This window comes from Otolemur garnettii, unplaced genomic scaffold (genome assembly GCF_000181295.1).
Source record: "Otolemur garnettii isolate 467f Iridium unplaced genomic scaffold, OtoGar3 scaffold00021, whole genome shotgun sequence".
NCBI lineage: Eukaryota > Metazoa > Chordata > Mammalia > Primates > Galagidae > Otolemur > Otolemur garnettii.
In genome coordinates this window covers 16,788,126-16,811,277 of record NW_003852416.1, presented here as the reverse complement: position 1 = coordinate 16,811,277, position 23,152 = coordinate 16,788,126, and the positions used below count along the sequence as shown (strand labels likewise).

General features: G+C 47.4%; 1 protein-coding gene across 2 annotated transcripts in view; it reads right to left on the bottom strand.

Moving 5' to 3' along the window:
* SH3PXD2A (SH3 and PX domains 2A) overlaps positions 1–23,152 on the bottom strand; it is a 240,458-nt gene that overhangs the window by 183,346 nt on the left and 33,960 nt on the right. For both annotated transcript variants that reach the window (XM_023511719.1, XM_003787195.3), the window contains exon 2: positions 5,807–5,887. In XM_023511719.1, coding sequence (XP_023367487.1) covers positions 5,807–5,887 — 81 coding nt within the window. The remainder of the gene's footprint in view (positions 1–5,806; positions 5,888–23,152) is intronic.

The window sequence follows — 23,152 nt, the reverse complement described above, 5'->3', positions numbered from 1 at the left end:
GGTTGGTTTTTAATGATTCAGGGATTATAGTTTTGTTCGCCCATCACTAGCTGGGTAATGTGAGAGCTGGAAAGTAGGGGTGTGTGGGTGGAGAAGCTGAAGGGATGAACAAGGAAGAGAAATAAAAGCTCTTGAAAATAAGTTAAGTCCTTTAGAGCAAATGAGCAAACCTGAACAACCCTCTTAAGTCCATCTTCTAAGAGGTGCAGGGGAAGCTAAAGAGCCTCTCCTGGCTCTGATCAAATATTAACCCTGTGCACCAGCTGGCTGCAGTTCAGACTAAAGCACCAGCAGCACCGGGGAGCCAATGTTTGCAGAGCAATTACTGTAGCCAGCACCTTGTCAGGCAGGTTGTGAAGCCAGGACTTCAGAGAGCCTTCCGGTCCCTGCTTGGTGGGACCAGGCCATGGGGGAGACACTTAGCAGTGAAGGACCCAGGCAAGATCAACAGAGGCTGGAAATGTGGACCAGCCGCCAGCAAGAAGGCAACTTATCTGCAGTCCCTCCCCTGTCCCCTTAACTACACCTCCAAGCACCCCAGACCCTTTATAACCAAACAGGCCTCAAAGTCCTTGATCTGGTCTGCTCTCTCTGCGACAGGTCCCTTTTCTGGTTAGGTAGGGCTGAGTGCTGAGTTATTTTTAGAAGAAGCCCATTTCCACTTGGAGACCAAAAGCCTCACTCTTTCCTCTTCTCCACTTGACATGTGAAATGCTCTTAGAAGCCCTCTCTGGACGCTGACCTGGTTTCCAGAAGAGTTGTTTGGAATAGCTGCTGAACCGAATGCTCTGTGCATGGGGCACATAATTCAGGAACAAAGTCTCCCTCTCCTTGCTGGGGCCCTGCAAGACTTTAGGGGGCAACCTGGGGGGGAGAGTGGCAGAGCAGTCTGGGGCGGACAGAAAGCCAGGTCTAGTCTGTCGTGTGTTCTGGATGGTCTAAACAGCATAGGACAATAGAACTTGCCATTATGGTTACTGAGTCCATGCAAGTGTGCTAAGGAACGAAACATTTAATTTTAAATTTTTTTTTTTTTTTTAGAGACAGAGTCTCACTTTGTCATCGTCGGTAGAGTGCCATGGCGCCTCACAGCTCACAGCAACCTACAGGTCCTGGGCTTAGGTGATTCTCTTGCCTCAGCCTCCTGAGTAGCTGGGACTACAGGTGCCCACCACAATGCCCAGCTATTTTTTTGTTGCAGTTTGGCTGGGGCTGGGTTTGAACCCACCACCCTCTGTGTATGAGGCCGGTACCCTACTCACTGAGCTGCAAGCACCGCCCTTAAATTAATTTTTTAAATTTAATTTTTAAATTAAATTTAAATAATAGCCACCTGTGGCTAGTGGCTGCCACACTGGACTAAAGCCTCCATGCCTGGACTTCTGCATGGAGAGAAGGGAGAGGGTGGGGAGAGGGGCTAGGCTCAGTGTGCAGCACCCCCTGTGTGGAGGGGACAGAACCACCACTGGTCTGAAGGCAGAAGATAAGAGGAGGGAAAAAGGTCTGAAGCAGAGATGAGGGGCTTATCCTGGTGCTCCCAGATGGGTTTTAGGGGAGTGTGAATGACTGAAAAGGTTATTAGAATTGTAGCTATGCATTCATGCATTTATCTGGGGGCAGAGTCTTTTGTTTCATGCAAGCACAAAAGAACTGATCTCAAAAGTAAAATAGGATAAAATAACTCATTGATCTGTCAGATAAAACACACTTCTTCAGGAAGCCTACCCTGATCCCAGAATATAAATTTGCCTTATCATATATCTACAGCACCTTTATTTGTAACATCTGGAATAGTATAAAATAATATTGTTTGGTTGTTTTGTTATTTTTTTTTTTCAAACTAAAATCTGTCTTCCCTCACTAAGCTGTAAGGGCTGTAAAGGCAGAAACCAGATCTGGTTTGGATCACCAGTGTATCCCCGGAGCTGGCATCCTGCCTGGGATGCAAAAGGTGGACTCATGGATGGGTAGGGGGAAGAAGGAAGGAAGAAACAAATGCAGAGTGGCCATGAAGTTCATGTACAATTTAAAATAGGTGTCTATATTAGCGACACGCTTTACCCCTATAACTAGGATTCTCAAAAAGCAACCAAATCTCCCTAAACTGGGTTGGGGGTGTGTGGCTGTGTCACTCTAGGCTGCGGTCACCGATCAAGACCACATGGGCATCTTCTTTGATCCCACACCAAGTTACTTGTACCTCAATCTATTCTGTCTGTAGTGGAATTAATTGCTGAAAAGTCTGCCTTCCCCACTAGATACAGACCCTAAGAGGAAATAGCCTTGTCCTTCTCAATGTCCACTTCTACGCTGCGCAAGAACCACGGCCTCAGTGACCTCAGCACAGGTGCATTCACTATTCTGCAAGGCGGGCTGGCCTATCTACTGCTGTCCTCACACTTACTCTCACACCCAGGGAAGGACTTGCAGATTTCACAAGTGAAAATACAAGATGCACAGTAAAATCTGGATTTCAGGTAAACAACAAAGAACTTTTTAGTATAAGTGTATGCCATACAATATTTGAAACATACTTATACTAAAAGAAGCATTTGCTGTTTTCCTGAAATTTAAAATTAATGGGGCAACTCCTATTTATCGGGCAACCCCAATCCAGGGCCTCACAGGCAACAGCAGCAGCAGCCAGTAAACGGAGAACACAGGTGGGGTGTGGGAGGAGCACTAAGGTAACCAGCCTATTCTTTGCAGTCCTGAAGCTTCAGACGGCATGGAATGCGCAGTTACTGGGTGATGGCACCTTCTCTCTGCTCTTTTCCCTGACCCACCAACTCACCCCACTCCCTATGAACAGCTCCCCAGTGGGCCACCAGAGAACTAAGTACGCTGCAGAAGACTCATTAATGCCAAAGGGACACTGGCTCTTCTCCAAGCCTCCGACTCTTGACTCCCTCTTACTTGCTGTGCCCTCAGGGTACATCTGAGGGTGCCCTGGGATATATCTGAGATTGTTCATTTCCAAGGATTTCTTGAGAGCTCCACACACAAAGCAGTTAGGTCCTGGCAGAAGCTTTGAAGATAATAACCCAGAGAGATGTTCTGCTTCAAGTTTTATTTGCACACAGGGCGGGTGGGGGGTACTGTGCTGATGCGGGCCTGCTATGGAGAGATGGAAAAACGGAGACTGTGGGGTTTGTGCTCGTATGTCAGACAGAGCACTCTTTGCATGTCTCCTGGCCTACTGGCTGTGGAGTGCTGAAGGCCAGGGCACAGCTGCCCATTTCTCTGTGCACCCTTAGAGGGAGTACTAGAGGGTATGTGTGCTGTTCCAGATGAAATTGGATCTGCATGTACCCTTTGGCTCTCAGTTCACGGACAGAAAGGATAAGGGACTTCATATGTCTTTACACAATTCCCAGGTTGCATTAGAGAGGTAAAAACCCAGGGCCTCTTTGTGGTAACCAACCTCCACCAGGCCCAGAAGATACCTTTTGAAGAAAGAAAAAAGAGAGGAGAAGTGCAGGGGGACCCATGCTGGGACAGGGGAAGGGAGAAGATTCCAGGGCCCAATGAATGGGTGAGCAGGCCCCCTGCTATTACCGGAGTGCCACATATAGACCACCAAATGGTGCCCAAGTAGTACCAGATGTGATTATGTAAGATTCGTGATCTAAACTGATTTTGCTCAGTGGTTCCTTACTGGAGGTCCACAGGAGGGTGGGTCTATGAACACCTGACACTATAAGTAAAATTGCACGTATATACTCTTTTTCTGGGATAGAGCTTCCACCAGAATCACGAAGACATCTGTGGTTGCCAGGAGGCCCAGTACCAGGAGTTGGCGAAGCCAGTTCAGCAGTTTCCCCCAGGAAAGCTGGCTCAGTGAGCCTGGGCCCATCAGGGTCCACAGGGGTTCAGACTAAAGGGAAAGAGCAAAACCTTTCTGAGAGCTGCCCCTGTGGGCCACACCACAAGCCCAGCACACTCCCCTACTTCCCCAGAGGCCAGCTCCCGAGAGGGCCCGGGGCTCCTGTTACTCTGAACACCTTGGCACAGGATCGGGCACAGGGCAGCCCGTCAGCACGGATGAGGCCAAGTGAGGAAAGCAGCAGAATGGCATGGGGGGAGGCGCTGGGCCCAGGCCTGCACCTGGCAACACCAGGCAACTCGCTGGGAAACAAGTGTCAGGAACAACATGGGGCAGCCCGTTCGACCCTGCTGGGTGGGTACTAGTTGCATCTTCATTCTACAGATGAGGAAAGTGAGCTTAGAAAAGGTGAGGAACCTGTCCAGAGTCACATATTGTTAGAGCCAGTAACCAGTTCCAGGCCATGTGTCTCCAGGGCCTAAAAAGCTGAGTTCTGAGGTCCACCAATGGCCGGAGATGGAGTTAGCAACTTCCTCTATAGAAGTCGCCATATTAACATCAGTAACTCTGATAAATAAGAAAGGTTTTTCCAAAGGACAAGTCACCACAGCATGCAACATGGGTTCACAAAGATGCCTTTCCAAACTGCATCTACAGGCTGGCGATGACCCACAGGGAGAAGCCTGGCTCTGCTTATGGCCTTCCAAAGCCAGAGCCAGCACACTGCATAAGCTGCTCCCTGCCTGTGTGTCCCCTCCAGGCAACAGAGAGGCGGGATGGGGGAGCAGCATTCCTTTCTTGTGAGAGTCTACAACTCTGGAGTGACTGGGGGACCAGAACGGAAGGAGGGAGAAGAAAAGTTCTGGTTTGGAAGTTCCTACTGGCTCTCAGGCCCCCTCCTGCTCATCAATGGGTCCTTTCAAGGCTCCCTCTTCCCGAATGAGTGATCATTTCCTGTCCAGCACACTTCGCCCATTGATAGGGTGTCTGCAAACCCTACAAGTTCACACTGCACCCAAGGAGACTGGACAGGAATTAAGGGGGGAGGAGGAAGAGTCTGAAGGACAAGGAGTGGCTTTCACCCCCATACTCGGTGAGACATTCAATCTCACGCTGTTGGATTAGGAGAGGATTTGCAACACAGGAAGCTGGCTCACCTTTGGCTTGTCTCAAGCTACAACGATAAGGACAATGAGATAAAATCAAGCATTAGGAGACAAACATGCAGCAGACCTCTCAAGAACACTCACCACCAATGGCCTGCCAAGAAGGGAGTGGACCTTGGTTGTGGACCCTGGAACATCCTTCCAACCATGTCTCCTTTTTATGTAAGCCAGTGTGAGTGTAAAACTGTCACTTGTAACCAAAAGATGCCTAACTAAATTAGCTGTCACCAAGGGGATGTCTGCAGTGGTAACTGCAGGATCTATACTACCATCGCCCATGTGAACATGCCTATGTGTATTAGAGATAACACCTACCATCCACATGTACAAGCTGGGTGGCAAATGCCTCTTTGGGTTAGACAGACACAGCGGTATGCCCAGTTGTGTCTGCAGTTCAAGCAATTGCTTATTTTCTGTTTCGGTCTTCTCTGTATGTTTGCTTTTCTTTGTCTGCAAAGATGATGTGGTGGCCTGTGTCTCACTCTGGATGTATGTTGACATGTCTGCTCAGGCACAGAGCACCTGTGGCCATCCTCCTGCCCCTCCACAGCAGCTTCCTACCTACCCCAGGTGAAGTGAGGTGACAAAATATGACTATTCAGATCATCTGAGGAAGCCAAAAATGTCTGCCTGCAATGCCTAAGATTGAAACAGGCTGAGGCCCACCACTGAGCATCCATCCCTCTTCTATCCCTCTGCTCCACTTGGGCTCTGACTCTGAGGACTCTACTGGGGGATCTCAGATGAGTGAGGACATGAGGGAGACCAGCCCCCCCATGAGATTCAGGTCACCACCTGAGCTCAAGCAACTCACCTGCAGGTCAAAGAACTTGCTGTATCTCCGGTAGATGGTCTGGCAGGTGGAGTCGGACCAGGTCACGTTGATGATGTATACCTGTGGGTAAAAGGGAGGAGCAGGTGAACAGGTGACCAAGGCTGGGCTTCAAGCTTCCAGATATCATTTAACCAGACTGCAGGGGTCCTGTATGTCCATGACCATTCTTTTTCTCATCTCGTGTGTCCCCAGAGCCTCGCACTGTCAGCTACTCTGTGGATGTCATATACTCCTGTGTATGTATCTCTGTGGATACATATACTCGTATACATAGTATTGTATGTAAACACATACACATAGATACACTCATATCTCGGGGGCATTCCATAAAATTCTAAGGATGATTATCTTAGAAGAGTAGGATTAAAACAAGCAGTTTTGGCTTGGTGCCTGTAGCTCAAGTGGCGAAGGCAACAGCCACGTATACCTGAGCTGGCAGGTTCGAATCCAGACTGGGCCCACCAAACAACAATGACGGGTGCAACAAAAAATAGCTTGGTGTTGTAGAAGGTGCCTGTAATCCTAGCTACTTGGGAGGTGGAGGCAGGAGAATCATTTGAGCCCAGAAGTTGGAGGTTGCTGTGAGCTGTGATGCCACAGCACTCTACTGAGGGCAACAGCTTGAGGCTCTGTCTCAAAAAAAAAAAGTAGTTTTAATTTCTCTCTTTTTATGTATATGTATTTTGTACAATGAACACAAAAGGTCATTAAATTTGAGGTCATTAAATTTTTTGAAAGTAGCTAATTTCCACTGATTCCCCAACTTTAGATCCAAAGAGATTCTCTGAGGAGCATCCCAAAATTATAGGTGCCTGGGGCCCATTCTCTGAAATTCTGCATAAGGAGAGAAAAGTTTTTGTTTTGTTTTGTTTATAGAGATAGAGTCTCACTTTATCACCCTTGTAGAGTGCCGTGGCATCACAGCTTACAGCAACCTCCAGCTCCTGGGCTTAGGCGATTCTCTTGCCTCAACCTCCCAAGTAGCTGGGACTACAGGCACCCGCCACAATGCCCGGCTATTTTTTTGTTGCAGTTTGGCTGGGGCCGGGTTTGAACCTGCCACCCTCAGTATATGGGGCCAGTACCCTACTCACTGAGCCATAGGCACCTCCCAAGATCCAGGTTTTTAGGCTTGGACATTGACACTTGTAGCAAACTCCAGGTTATTCTGCTGCAGTTGATCCTCAGAACTCACTCTGAATCAGTCACTTCAGGAAATCACAGTGTTTTAGAGATGTGTGATTCATCTCAGTATTCTTAAGCCTTAGCTCAATGCTTGGCACAAGGCAGGTGCTCAGAAAATATTTGGCTATATTTGGACAACTAAACTGGTCCTCTGATGAAAAGTAGATTCGAAGGAAAGATATTTCCTGGAAGGTTTGGAAACTTTTCAGGTGCCTCACAATGAAGGCATTTTGGGGCCATATTGTCACCCCAGTTCCCAAGGCTCCATCAGGTTCTACAGTGCCTCAGGCTACTCTGGAAGGCTTGCCTGGCCCAGGAGGACACAGGAGAAGGAGAGAAAGGCCCTAACATACACAATCTGACCTACATAATCTGTTCCCGCTACTTCTGTCCCTTCTGGGAGAGGCCTGAGCTAGAGCCATGCATCCCTTCCTACAGCCTCAGGGCCCTTCTGAACTTCTTGCTAGTCCCTGAGGTTCACAGTGAAGGGACAGCACTGATGTCACACAGGTGAGGCAGGAGACAGGCAGTAGCTGTAGATCCCCAGCAGTGGTTCCCATGCCAGGATACCATCAGGACCACCTGGGGAGCTCCATAAAAATTCAGATTCTTGGGGTTTTTGCCTAGTGATTCTGATCCTGTAGGTCTGGGGTGGAAACTCTACCAGTGAAGAGAGCAAAATAGGCCGAGAAGGCAGGGGTCTGGGCTCTGGTGAGAAGGACGGATGTCAACAAAGAGGAGAAACATCCAGACACCTTACTAGCAGGCCGGCTGGGCCCCAGGTGCCTGGAACAGGGCTTGCGCACAGGAGCAGAGAGGCTTTATGCTTCGATGTTCAGTTAATAGACAATGAAGAAAGCTCTGAATCCAGTCCCTTTCCCTCTCCCTTCTCTAAGTCACAGCTGCAGCCTCATGCCATTGTTTATTCTGAAATGCAACCCAGGAAAGGGCCATAAAGCCAAGCAAATAGGGCCGAATGTTGCCACCCAGAGATGAGGCACTTATGACACAGGACCCTGATAAGGAAGAACATCAAGTACAAGCCCACTCCTATCCTCAAGAGCTGAAAATAGACTACTGGCTATTACTACAATAAACGGGGATATGCTTTGCTTTATATCATACGTAAATAAATGTATATCTCATATGAGAAATTGCAACAGCACTTAGATAACTTAATGTTACCTAATGTTTAGGTAACCAAACGTTACTAGATACCAGTACAGTATAAAGCATTTACATGCCTGAGCCCATTTAATCTTCAGCCCAGTAGGGTAGCTACCACCGTTATCCCCATATGTTACAGGGGAAAGGTGAGGTTTGCCCATATCATACAGCTAATAAAATACAGAGCAAAGGCCTTGAACCCAGGTCTAGCTGAGTTCAATCCCTATGCTCTTAACCACACTGGACTATCTCCCTATATGTAAATTTAGGAGTTTGGATATTTTTTATTTACTCATGTATGTATAAATATAATATGTATATATGTAGACAGAGTCTCACTTTGCTGCCCAGGCTACAGTGCTGTAGCATCAGCCTAGTTCATAGCAACTCCTGGGCTCAAGCTATCCTCCTGCCTCAGCCTCACAACTAGCTGGGTCTATAAGCACCTGCCACAACACCTGGCTAATTTTTCTATTTTTAGTAGAAATGGGGCCTTACTCTTGCTCAGTCTGGTAACTGCTGAGCTCAAGGGATCCTCCCACTTTGGCCTCCCAGAGTGCTAGGATTACAGGCAAGAGCAGTGCCCCCCCCCCCACAGAGTTTGGATATTTATTTTATTTTATTTTATTTTATTGCAGTTTTTGGCCAGGGCTGGGTTTGAACCCACCACTTCCGGCATATGGGGCTGGTGGCTACTCCTTTGAGCCACAGGCGCAGCCCTATGATTGACGCCCAGAAGTTTGTATATTTAAATCAAACTAATTACTCTGGACTGAATAACGCCTTTTTCTCTTCTTTTTTTCTTTCTGTCTTCTTTTCTTTTTTTTTTTTTTTTTTTTTGGAGGGATGGGGGTTTTTCTTTTTTCCCCAGGTTTGTCTTAAACTCTTGACCTCATGGTGGGACCTCGTCTATTGTGCATAAAGCAATGGTACATTGTAAAACTATTAAGAGTAGAGTATAAATGTCTTACCACAACAAATAAGAGAGGTGTGGGTTATGTTAACAAGTTTGATGTAAGCTTTCCACATTGTATATCAAATTATCACATTGTACTCCATAAATGCATTAATGTACAGTTATGATTTAATAAAAAAATTGAAAAAAAAAATTGAAAAAAAAAACAAAACAAGCAATCCTCCCACCCTGGCCTCCCAAAGTGCTAAGATTACAGGCAGGAACTAGGGTACTTAGCCATTAAGTAAAGCTCTTAGGCTGCAGGCTGCAGGTTCATTTTGTGAGGACTAATTTTTTGCTTATCTGTGGTATTAGATACCATAAAAAGCATGCATGACCTTTTTTTGCTAATTAGCTTTCGTTAGAATTTGTGTATTTAATGTGTGGTCCAAGACAACTCTTATTCTTCCAATGTACACCAGAGAAGAGAAAAGATTGGACATCCTTAAGAACCTCAGGGAGTTCACTGAGAACACAGGGGAGTGAAGGCAACTCTGAGAGCCTGAGACCAAGAGGAGACAGAACTCGGGGACCCAGACAGAAGACAGCAGTCAGGAATACTCCAAAACCAGACCGACACAGAGGATACCCTCCTACAACTGGCCACACCAACTGTGGTAGGGCTCTGGGATTTTCACAGTGGTTATAACCTACCCCATTCCCCCTCTGACTTCCAGCTCCATCTCCTCTCCCCACCTGCATCTCCTCCTCCTGCAGGTCCCAGGCAGGGGAGCAGATGCTCTGTGAGTACCAGGTGCGGCCTCCCTGACCTCCGCCCCACATCCCAGGGCCCAGCCTTCCCCAGGGAGACAGTAGATAGTGCCTTTCTCCTAAGCTGACCAAGGGGAGCCCAGAGGAAGGGCTTAACTAGAGCTTAACACACCCATCCTCCCTCCCCTCCAGCAATTAGGCTTCTCTAATTAATTGCAGACCCTTAGTCCCTGGCAGCTGGGAGGATCCTGGGAGGCCTCTGCTTTTGCAAAGGAGGAACCTAAGGCACAGGGTAGTGTTTTGTGAAGGAAGGGGCAAGGCCAGGTGAGAAGGAGCAGAGTCTGGAGTGGGCCACAGCTGAGTTCCTCTCCCAGCACCCTCCTTACTGGCTGTGAGACCTCAGTGCAGCCTCTCAGGCCCTCAGGCTCCTCCTCTTGACCAGCGGTTTTCAGCTAGCGGGCCATGAGAGGATCTTAGGTGTGCTGTGAAATTTTTTCAAGATTATTAATTAAATTATTTTTGAAAGAAGTTCAAAGCACAGTAAGTATGTTCTTTTTTTTTAACTCTTCTTTTTGATAAACATAATTTAAGTGTGCCGCAGAAGTTTAACTCTAGGTTCAAGTGTGCTGTGAGATAAAAATGATTGAAAAACACTGCTGGAGACAATGGGCGTAGGATTCAGGGCTGCAGGGCCCGAAGCGCAATTGTTCTGACACTCATTAGTGGCAGAGCTGGGATGGGAACCCAGATGTCCTAATTCTTAGCCTAGCACTAGCCCCACGTGACCTGAATATGCTATCTTCACTCCTCAAAATAGTTGAAAGTTCACAAGAGTCCTGTATGTGTAACCTTTGATCTGAACCCACATACTCTAGAAAACCAGCCAGAAGAAAAGGGTGACAGAGAACTGTCTGCATAAGCCTTGTGGTCCACAACCACCTGACCAAGACATGGCCGTGCTTCCCTACCACCACCGAAAGCATTTCTTTCCTTTTTTGGCAAAAGATTGCTCCTGCTAACATCCTGCACCCCACTTCCAGCGTCATACAAGCAAGACTTGGGCATGGGGGTGGGGAAAAAGCCCCCATTCCCTGGTTCTCTTAAACTTCTGGGAATTGCCAGAGGCTCCCCCTCAGTCTAAATCCTGAGTTGAGGAGATGGCCAGAGACCCCACACCCCCACAGATAAGCCTGGAGATACGGGATGGTCTCCAGACCTCTTTATCTCACCTTGGCAGGAGGCTCAACTGCTTTCTTCCAAACCTTGAACATCCTGGATTATCGCTTCAGATGAGTGATGGATACACAGAATTCCCGCCTGACCTATCGCTAGCCCCTATTCCAACACCAGCTTCTCAAGTCTACCTGAAATGGAAGACTTGTCGCCACTGGAAACTTCAGCGATAAACCGTGGAGAAAAGCAGGTGACGGGGAAGGGGGACAGGGCAGAGGTCATCTGAGAAAGCCAGTTCTGTTTACAGCCTCCATTGGGGCCCAGATAAACTCTCCTCTGGCCTCAGGAGTAGCCAAGATAACATTACCGGCAGCTGCATCTCAAGAAAGGTTTAGCAATTAAACATCCTGCTTCCCAACACTTTACTTGGGGTTATGTTTCCCGGGTGGAGTTTCCCTTCCTTCTGGACTTTAAAAGCCCATGGATTCTATTTCCCCTGTCTCTGGCCATTCGGGGCAGATGGCAGGCGTCTATCTCACTACACACCAGCAACTGCTTCCAGCTTCCCCTGGGTCAGCCAGGCAGAGGACACCCAGAGGCTCATGCTCTCCTGCCCCTCTCAACCTCAACAGAGGAGGAGAATCACCACCACAACACAGCATAGGGACTCTCTGGACAATCTGCTCAGCCCCCGTCTGAGCAGCCTGCCCATTCTGAAGTTGCACTGGGCTGCCTAGCTCACTAGGCCTAGCAAAGTCTAAGAGTCTTCCAAACTTGTATTCTCATTGGGTGCTTCTGTCCTTCATTAGCCTGACTCCTTTCAACAAGAAAATGGCCTTGATATAAATCAGACTCAACAGCTCAATCCAGGGTACTCTGAATGAAGCCCAGCTCAGTTCCCATGGAATGATGTCCATGATCTGATCTGTGCTGTGACTAATTAACAACCACAGGTTTACAGCCAACCATTCCTAGAAGGCTTAGGACCTGCCTTATATTTAGTTAGAAAATTCCGGCTCGGCGCCTATAGCTCAGCCAGCTAAGGCGCCAGCCACATACACCTAAGGTGGCGGGTTCAAATCCCCAGCCCGGACCTGCCAAACAACAATGACGGCTGCAACCAAAAAATGGCCGGGCCTTGTGGCGGGCACCTGTGGTCCCAGCTGCTTGGGAGGCGGAGGCAGGAGACTCGCTTGAGCCCAGGAGTTGGAGGTTGCTGTGAGCTGTAATGCCACGGCACTCTACCCAGGGGGACAGCTTGAGGCTCTGTCAAAAAAAAAAAAAAAAGAAAATTCCAGTATTTCTTGCCCCCCCCTTGCTGACAAAAAGTACAATGAGAGGCAAAGAGTTAGGAGCTATGGAGGGAACATGTCTCTCTCTGGCCCTGTGGCTCAGTTCACTAGAGGAACCCTTACTTTCCCTGGACCCTGGCCAGCTATCCCTGGCTCTAGGCCACATGGAAACTCAATGATAATCTTCCTTCACCTGCTCACATGATTATCTGGCTAGGACTATGGCCATTGTATACATTTGGGGAAGTTGTTCACTGCCCAGTTTGCCTGGTCATGGGGAGAAGTGGAGAGAAATCTAACCTATACTCCACCCCCAAAACTGTGCACTCTGGTTTGGGGCTGCCACCATGCAGAGAAAGGTACACCTTATTCCCCTGGGTGGGCTGTCACTTTTCTCTAGGGTCCTCAAGGTCACAGGATATCTTCAGAACCCAGCTCTTCCACTTCCCTAAGTCATCTGGGGTCTGGGGATGGAGGGATACCTAACATTTGGGACTGATTGCTAAAGGATATGGAATGAACACAATTCAGCAGCCAATAAAAGGGAGTTTATATCTGGAGACGTTCACTGCTCTGCCTTCCTATTCCTTGTTCATCACAACAAGGTCTTCCCTAAGATGGTGATATCAGCCCATCTAAGGTACCAATAAGCATAAACCTTCCATTCAAAGTGTTCTGTGTAAGGGTGAGGGGGGAAGATACCCTGAGCTCAAGAGTTCAAGACCAGCCTGAGCAAGAGTGAGACCCCATCTCTACTAAAAATAGGAAAATTAGCCAGGTGTTGTAGCGGGCACCTATAGTCCCAGCTACTTGGGAGGGTGAGGCAAGATGATGGCCTGAGCCCAAGAGTTTGAGGTTGCTGTGAACTAAGATGCCATGGGACTCTAACCAGGGTAACAGTATGAGACTCTGTCTCAAAAAAATAAAATTTAAATTTAAAAAAAAATTTTAAAAGTGCTCCATGTGCTAAGTTCTATCATGGGGGGTTGGGCAGAGGAGGCTATATCAGCCCCAAATTAGGCCAAGCTGTCCTCTAGATTTAGGCCACCCAGCAGGACAGAGGTCACCAGAGCCACTGCTGGCAGTGTGAGTGGCAACATTAGATGCTGGGCTTATGTCTCGTCTCCTGCCTGCTGTGGCTTACTGTGCCCAGCTGGAAGAAGCCCAGCTGGAAGAAGCAGCCTGGTGTCAATGACCCTTCTTGACAACACATGGCTGTACCCAGATAGAAGTGCCTCCAGACCTTCAACATCTGACCTGGGCCCCCACTAGCCTAGCAAGTCTGACTGTCCCTTGTGGTGCTCTAGTAAGCTTGTCACAATCACAAGCTTATAATAACAATCAGTTTTTACATCTGCTTTTGTTTGCTAGCTGTTGACTTAGAACAACTGAATGCTTGACACATGCTGGTCAGTCTCTATTTAACATGGGTGAGTCCATCTCCCTCCCAGGTCTCCCCAGCAGCAGAATCTGCCTTTCCCTTTTCCCCAAGGCTCACTGGGCCTTTCAGTCTACTGGGCACACACTGCAACAGTGACTGGCTGATCTGATACAATCCATTTCAGGGTGTCCGAAGCACCAAAGATGTGGGTAACAGCAAGACTGTCCCCAGCCCCAGAAACAAATCCCCAGTAGCCAAGCAGCAGAACACAAGTACATCTTTGCCAACTCAAACCCTGCCAGCAAAATCAAGTTCAATAGCCTATAGCCACAAAGCTAAGATTTCTAAGCTGGCCTAAGAATGATGATCACACTCAGGGTGAGGCCCTATTAAAATTCCAACTCTTGGGTGGTACCTGTAGCTCAGTGAGTAGGGTGCTGGCCACAGACATACACTGAGGCTGGCGGGTTCAAACCAGGCCCGGGCCAGCTAAACAATGACAACTACAACAAAGAAAAAATAGCTGGTGTTGTGGCAGGCACTTGTTGTCCCAGCTACTTGGGAGGCTGAGGCAAGAGAATCACTTAAGCCCAAGAGTTTGAGGTTGCTGTGAGCTATGAGGTTGCTGTGAGCTATGATGCCATGGCATTCTAACCAAGGCAACAGCTTGAGACTCTGTCTCAAAAATAAATAAATAAGTAAAATTCCAACTCTCATCTCAGGTGGGTGTCCCTGTCTGGGGTGGGGAGGGAGGTGATGCTACAGATCCGGGGAACAGCCTGGGTGTGGTACAGGGAGGCCTCTACTCTAAAATGCACAATTATAGGTTGACTACAGGGCTGATAAGCAGGTGGGAGGACCCACCTGACTCCTGAGTCTCTCAGGACTCTGTGTTCATGGAGCAGTCACAATAAACTCAGAAGTGAACCCCAGAATTGCTCTGGAGGTGGAAGGGGTACACGCCAAGGGAAGACTCCTCCCAGAACCACATGTCCATCAGTCAAGGCTTCTGTGAACAAAGGGCTTTTTAAAGGGACTCAGAGGAGGGGTGATAGCAGATGCCCACACTGCACTGGCACCACTGGAGAGTGAACAGTGAGTCCATCACACTCAGCGCCTACCTCAGTTTGTGGGAGTTGTGGGTCTCCATTGCTGACATAATTTAGCAGATGAGGAGGAGCATGTGACAGGGTCTAGAGGATACCTCCAAACTGCTAGAGATTACATTCATTACTCTGCAAATGCGCATAAGAATAGTTACCTTTTGGGGGCTCTTGGACAATGGAGTGATTTAGCCCTCATTAGAATGGAAGCTCCCTGATGGTGGGTCACGGCATCATAACCCCAGCACCAAAATTGACACCTAAAAGGTGCTCACTTAATGCTCCCAAAGAAGCGAAGGAACAAAGCAACCAGCAAATACAGAGTGAGTGTGCGTCTGCTGCCTGGTTTTATGCCAAGCTAAAGAGAAGATGAGGCAAAGCATTTGACCTCCAGGCCCTTACGGCCCCACAGGGAAAGCCAGACTCACACTGATAAATCACACAGGGAGCAGTGCACGGTGGCATGATGGGGCGCCAAGCATTCAGCCCCAGAAGGGACCCGGGGTAGTGCTGGCTTCACAGAGGAAGAACACAACTTGAAATTCAAATCCATCTTTACCACTTTGCTGCTGGATGGGCTTGGGCAAGTGTCTCAGCGTCTCTGAGTCAGGGTTTCCTTAGCTGAAAGTGTGGTTTATGAAGGGAGCTTCCCATTAAATGTGATGATCCACATGGGGCCTGGACACAGTAAGTACCCAAGAAACGTTAGCATTTAGACACCCAGGATAAGAGATGAATGAACTGATTTCATAAGAGGGGAACAGGAAATAGGGTTAGGGGACACAGGCACTCACATGGGCACAGCAGTGGTGGAACCACTACTAATAACCATCCCAGCCTGGAAAAGTAGAGGAACAAAAAATAGCTCTGCTGCCCAGGACTGGGGAAAACAGTGACTGTCCCCAGTGTGTCTGAGGAAAGGAGGGACATGCTATGGGCAGCCCCTCTGGGGTCAGAGGACTTTTCTTTTCTTTTTCTTTTTGTTATAGTTCCTGGAGGGGAAATGAATGTATAAACTAGGAGCTCTCATGAGTCACAATCGTACCTGGGCCTTAAATAAATGGCTCCAGCCAGGCACAATGGCTCACATTTGTACCCCTAGCACTTTGGGAGGCCGAGGTGGGAGGACGGCTTGAGGCCAAGAGTTTGAGACAAGCCTGGGCAACCTAGTTGGACCTTATCTCTACAAAAAATAAAACAAGTAGCCAGGTGTGGTGATGCACACCTGGAGTCCCAGCTACTGAGGAGGCTGAGGCAGGAGTATAACTGAAAACCCAGGAGTTTGAGGCTGCAGTGAGCTACGATCATAACACTGCACTCCAGCATGGGTGACAGAGCAAGACCTTGTCTCTAAAAGAAAAGAAAAAGAAAAATGGTCAATTCTTCCAACTTTCTTCTTATGTGTACAATCAATTGAACTCATCAGTAATAACAAGAACACTAGGCTTGGCGCCCATAGCACAGTGGTTACAACACGGAGGCTGGCAGGTTGGAAACCGGCCCAGGCCAACTAAACAACAATGACAACTGCAACAACAACAACAACAACAAAAAATAGCCGGCGTTGTGGCGGGAACTCGTAGTCCCAGCTACTTGGGAGGCTGATACAAGAGAATTGCTCAAGCCCAAAGTTTGAGGTTGCTGTGAGCTGCAATACCACGGTGCTCTACCAAGGTTGACACAGTAAGACTCTACCTCAAAGAAAAAAAGAGGACACTAATGACCATGCCCATTTATCAAGCACTTAATATGTTCCAGGCAATCCTAAGCTCTTTGTTCAGATAATCCCATTATTTACAATAATTCTATAAAGAAAGAGCTGTTATCATCTCCAGTTCACAAATGAAGAGACTGGGGCCTAAAGAAGTAACTGATCTACCCAAGGTCATACTCATAGCACGTTATGGAACTCAGACGGAACATGGCTGTCCACTCTATAACCTGATCACTCCATCCTCTTTAATAATAACAACAGGCCACCTGGAACAAGACAGAGTCCCTGACACAAGATTTACCCTGGTGGTTCGACCTGTTAACTGGGTGCTTCCTGTGCAGATGATGTATCAGTCAATATCACAGCCATCCAGGAGGCGGCTGGGTCAGGATCCCTACATTGACACCAGACTCTATTTTGCACAGTTTAGAATCAATTGGATCAGTTTCATGAACAGTTATTACTCTCCCTGGGCCTCAACTCCCCATCCATAAAATGGGGGTAAGAATACCTGTCTCACTGTGAAGATAAATGAGGACACAGAGAAAATGCACAACCACAGTGCCAGGGCCACTGTAGGTGCTCAATAAACGTGAGTTCCCTTCCACGTTCTTGCCTTCAAAGGGCCCAGCATAGTCTCTTACACTCCAAGAATTTTAGTCTTATCCCCTAGAAGGGCCCCAGTTAGGACTGGGCCTAGCAAAGAATGCACTTAAAAGTTTCCACCATTCTGGGCACAGTCCCCACTGGGACATTCTCTAGGGTACTCGGGGGTATGTGTCTGGACCTTTGTACTTTCCTCCCTTCAACCCTGGTCCCTCTGGTCCCAAGACAGCTCAGCAGAGCAAATGAGTCTGACTGCGACAGGCCAGCAGATGCTCCAATAGAGGCCCAGTAAGGGGCAGTGGATGCTTTGGGCAATACCCAGGAGCCCAGCGAGGGTGGCAGTGTGCCCAAGCTGAAAGAGAGTCAAGGTTCACCCCATGATAGAAACTGGGAAGAAAAACTCCATGCACATTGACATCTATGAGGTAGAGTCCTGGAAACTTTAAACAAATGTATCCTCTCCTGAACTATCAAAAGAATTATACTCCTGGGCTTCCAGAGGGTTTGGATACAACCCAATATATCTAGGAAAGGGTCAGAAAAGGAGCTTCTCATTCCATATACTCCCAAATCAATGAATGACCCAGGCATGCTGACCTTAACACACACATCCTGCAAACGTGCCCCATGCCACCGTCACACCCTGGAGAGGGTGAGGCAAAGGTTAACTCACACAGCGTGGTTTCCTCTTCCTGGGAAACACAGCAGCCAGGGAAGGCCAGAGGCCAGTGGCCTCCACAAACAGCCTGCAGGGGAAGTGACCCCACTGCTTCCTTCCCACCATCTGACACACTCACACCTTCCTCTCTGCTGTGCTCAGCAAAGCTCAACTTCTGACACAGGCAAATAGCCATTGTTAGGAATTTTGTTGTGTGGGGTAGAATGGTTGGTGGAGGTTCGACAATCTCTGTCCCCAAACTTGAATTTCCTTTGACTCAACAATGTCACCTCCAAGGATTTATTTACACAAGTATGCATATGTGTATGTGTTGTGTGTATACACATAAAGATATTTTTTACAGTAAAAAAAGAAATGTTGAATATCTATTGATTGAAAGATCAAGTAAGTGATGATTCATATACTATATGAAAGATAAAGTTGGCCAGAATTTCTGTATCCTTTTTTTTAAGTTTCCATACACAGAATTCAACCTTTCTGTATAGTTATAGGGAAAAGTCCACAATATATTAAGAGAAGAAAAAAAAAAAAAAGATCTGACTCGGCGCCTATGGCTCAAGTGGCTAAGGCTCCAACCACATACACCTGAGGTGGTGGGTTTGAATCCAGCCCGGGCCCGCCAAACAACAATGACGGCTGCAACCAAAAAATAGTCGGGCATTTTGGAGGGCACCTGTAGTCCCAGCTACTTAGGAGGCAGAGGCAGGAGAATCACTTGAGCCCGGGAGTTGGAGGTTGCTGTGAACTGTGATGCCACAGCACTCTACCCAGGGTGACAGCTTAGGCTCTGTCTCAAAAAAAAAAAAAATCACAAAATGGTATGTATACTATATGATTACATTTAGCTGGGGGTGTGCATGGGGGCGTTGGGTATGTGCACACACATGTACATTGAAAAAATTCAACAAACTGCTAACAGTGGTTATTTGGGGGAAGAAAGATAGAAGTAGAAATGGGAATAGTTTCATTTTCTACTTTGTATATTTCTGTATTATTTCACTTCTTTTGAAGCTGTATGGGTTTCATAATTTAAAGCAAGATTTCCATCTTAGAAAACATGGCCAGGTACAGTGGCTTATGTCTGTAGTCCCAGTACCTGGGGAGGCCAAGGTAGGAAGATACCTTGAGCCCAGGAGTTCAAGGCTGCAGTGAGCTATGATTATACCACTGAACTCTAGTCTGAGTGACAGAGTGAGACCCTATCTCTAAAGAAAAAAAAAAAATTGCATCCTCTTAACCTGTACTCTGGCTTATACCAACTCTTGGATGTTGTGCTGACATCCAGCATTTGCTCATTTTTGTGGGGCTGCAGGGAATTTTAGGTTAGAGGTCGAACACTTGAAGCCAAGGTCTGCAACCCTAGCTGCACATTACAAGCACCTGGGGTACTTTTAAAACACTACTGCCTAGGATTTAAGTCAGAATCTTGGAAGGTGGGGTGGGCGCTGGTAGTTTTAAGAGCTCCCCAGATTATTCCAGGGTTGAGAACCACTAAGCTGGACCAAGACCAAAAGACCACTAGGCTAGCTTAAAAAAATATTCTTTACATGGAAATCAAGAGTACAGTGTAACTTGTACTACTATGAGTCAGCTCTGCCTTCAAAAGCTCTACTTAAGGAGTTTGTACTTGGTGCTTTTTCTCAAAGTTCTACCTCCAAGTTTGAAATTCATCAGCTCAGATGGGGGAAAACAAACAAGAAGATTCAGGTTCATTAGTTCTGAGCCATCGTTATCCCTGGACTTTCTCTGGCAACCTGTGCCCACTCGTGTCCACAGGCCTACAGCAGTGACTGGAGAGGGGCAGTCAGTGCCCTCCAGCTCTTCTTAGCTCCAGGAGAAACAGCTAAAAGAATTCGAAGCGCTCAGCCCAGCAGAGGTATTTAAGAGATAGCACAGCTGGTTTCAAATGTTTAAAGGACTCTCAAACTGTGAGGTTAACTCCAGTTGTACCTAAAGGACAGCAGTGAATAATGAACATGAGTTACAGGGAGGCAGGTCTCTGCCCAGCCAGGCTGCACTTTCCAGCCATCAGAGTTGTCCAAGGGTGGAAGGAGCTGGCTTGAGAAATGATGAGATTGTTAGGGCAGGAACTGATGGACCACCCTGTGATGTTGCTGTAAGGCCCCTTCCCACTCAGCCCTCCAACTTTGAGCTCTATGAAGCCGGAAACACAACGTTTTTGACAAAATCTACTGGGAATGCAGCTCCTTTAAGGAAAAGAAGTGGTAGACAGGGTCTATAGTGATGGAGAATCTATAAAAAACTCTTTTAAATTATGATATACAGGCTGGGTATGGTGGCTCACACCTGTAATCCTAGCTCTCTGAGAGGCTGAAATAGGTGAATTGCTTGAGTTCAACAGTGAGACCCCATTTCTACTAAAAAAAATAGAAAAATAAGTTGGGCATCTTGGCGGGTGCCTATAGTCTTAGCCACTGGGGAGCTTGCCTGAGCCCAAGAGATTGAGGTTGCTGTGAGCTATGATGATACCACCACACTCCACTCAGGGTGACAGTATGAGACTCTGTCTCGAAAAAAAATTACGATAGATGCACATATAGTGGAATATTATTCAATCTTCATAAAGAAGGAGATTCTGGCCAGGCACAGTGGCTCATGCTTGTAATCCTAGCATTCTGGGGGCTTGGGGCAGGTGGATTGCCTGAGCTTAAGGTTCGAGACCAACCTGAGCAAGAGCAAGACCCTGTCTCTAAAAATAGCCAGGTATTGTGGCGGGTGCCTGTAGTTCCAGCTACTTGGGAGGCTGAGACAAGAGAATTGCTTGAGCCCTAGAGTTTGAGGTTGCTGTGAGCTAGGATGCCATGATTCTCTATCGAGGGTGACAAAATGAGACTCTGTCTCAAAAAAACAAAAACAAAAAACTGGAAATTCTGGTATTTGTAACAACATGGTTGAACCTGGAGGACATTATGCTAAGTGAAATAAGCCAGACACAAAAGGCCACACATTACATGATTCCATGTGTATGAAATGTCCAGAATAAGCAAATATTTTGAGACAGTAGATTAGTGGTTGCCAAAGGCTGGGGGGTAGGGTAGAAACAGAGGGACTGCTAAAGGGATTTCTCTTTGGAATGATGAAATGTTCTAAAATCGACTGTGGTTGATGGCTGTACTATCTAGGAATAGACTGAAAACCACTACATTGCATACTTTAAAAGGCTGAGTTGGATAATATATGAATTATATCTCAATAAAGCTATTATTAAAAATTAGAAAGGAGAAAATGTCACTCTTGGTGAAGGCATTCTTGCCAGAAAGAACTCCATTTTTCCATCCTCTCAACCCACCACCTCCTAGAAACTTTCCTGGGTTGCCTCAGCAGCAGCAGTGCCTTTGCCCCCTCATCTGGTGCACAGTGTGCTTGTGTAGGTAGGGATCGTGTCATGCCTATTAATCTTGGAGAAAATTGATGCTGGGCCTCTGTGGTCATCTTTGCAATGATCATTTTGCTGATCAACAATGAGGCACACAATAACTGTACCTAACCAATTAAGTAGAAAGTGTGGCTTTTTTTTTTCTTGTGTATAGAGTCTCATTATGTTTCCCAGGCTGGCTTCTAACCCCTGGGCTCAAGCAGTCCTCCTGCCTCTGTCTCGCAAGGAGCTGGGACTACAGGCTGCACCACTGTGGCCAGCTGAAAGCCTTATTTTAAGAGGATGCACGTGGTTCCCCAGACTTGACAAGAAAGAAACTGGGTCCTCTAATACTGAGAACTGGAAAGAACTGATTCCTGAAATATCCTGCTCTTTTTGCCTAGAGAGTTTGCTGGCCCTGGCCGACCCTGGCGTACTGTAAAAATTTCCCAATCAAGCGGCAAAACTGGGAACGCCATCAGCTCCTGTTTGGCCTCCAAGAAAGAGTAACTGCATTTAAAATCCACTGACCCTGTTCTGACACTGGAAGATGCTAGGACTAGGTGAAATCAGCTCACCTTCTCTAATCCTGACTGTGTGCACAGCCCAGCCCTCCTCCAGCTGATCTCACCCACCCTCTGCCCCCATCCAGGCCTTACTAGGCCCCTCCCTGCCCAGTTTTCCCTTTCCCTAAACCCCCTCCAGCCACCTGTAGACACAGTGCCCACTTCAGCACTGAAGACTCAGATTGTCAATTCTCTGCATGACTGTTCCCCCAACCCATTCCCAGAACCACCCTTGACCTGATCATAAGGTCCTTGAAAACAAATATTTAATCCAGACATCCCTTGTTTGCCTAACAGTATCAATGACACTGGATACGTGGCAGATCCTCAATAAAGACACATTACTTGTCTGATAAAATTCAGTCCGGTCCAATAAGGAAGTGTTGGGAGCTGGGCTCTGCACAGGACACTGCAGCACCAAGCCCAGTAAAACAGAGCTCTAGTCTGAAAGAAAGAGCAGCACTAATGGATAATGTGCATGACACTAGACCCAAAGCCTTCCATGCCCTCGGGAACCCCAGGAGAGGCACCAAGTTGGGAAGGCTTCCCAGAGGGTGGTGAAAGATGAAAGCTGGGGAAGGTAGCCTAGGAGAACAGGTGAGCATGGTGTAGTGGAGGGTGCCGGAGGCAGAAGAAAGAGCAGAGACGAAGGCTGGGGGTTGGTGGAGGGGAGCATGAAAGAGCCTGAGTTGGGTGGGAGAGCCAAGGGTGGCTAGGACGGCTTGGGCTAAGCTAAGAGTCCCTGGCCCTGAAGCTTGAGGGAATGATGGGGACAGAGAGGGGACAAAGTGGAGGGGTAGAGAAGCAGAAGTCAAAGCTAGCTCAAGTTTCCTGGGGTGGGAAACTTGGTGTAGTTTGGGATTGGAAAGGAAGAAAGAACAAGCATGGGGGAGATCTAAAGACCACAGGAGGAAGAGGTGAAGGAAGATAAAGGAGCACAGAAGGAGCTGGGCCTCAATTCCTCTACTAGGTATATATCCAGAAGACCAAAAATCACATGACAACAAAGATATCTGTACCAGAATGTTTATTGCAGCCCAATTCATAATTGCTAAATCATGGAAGAAGCCCAAGTGCCCATTGATCCATGAATGGATCAATAAATTGTGGTATATATATACCATGGAATATTATGCAGCCTTAAAGAAAGATGGAGACTTTACCTCCTTCATGTTTACATGGATGGAGCTGGAACATATTCTTTTTAGCAAAGTATCTCAGGAATGGAAGAAAAAGTATCCAATGTATTCAGCCCTACTATGAAACTAGTTTATAGCTTTCATATGAAAGCTACAGCCCAATTATAGCCCAAGAATATGGGGATGGGGGAGAGGGAGGGGAGGGGAGGGGGGAGGATGGGTGGTGGGAAGGTGATTGGTGGGACCACACCTATGGTCCATCTCACAAGGGTACATGT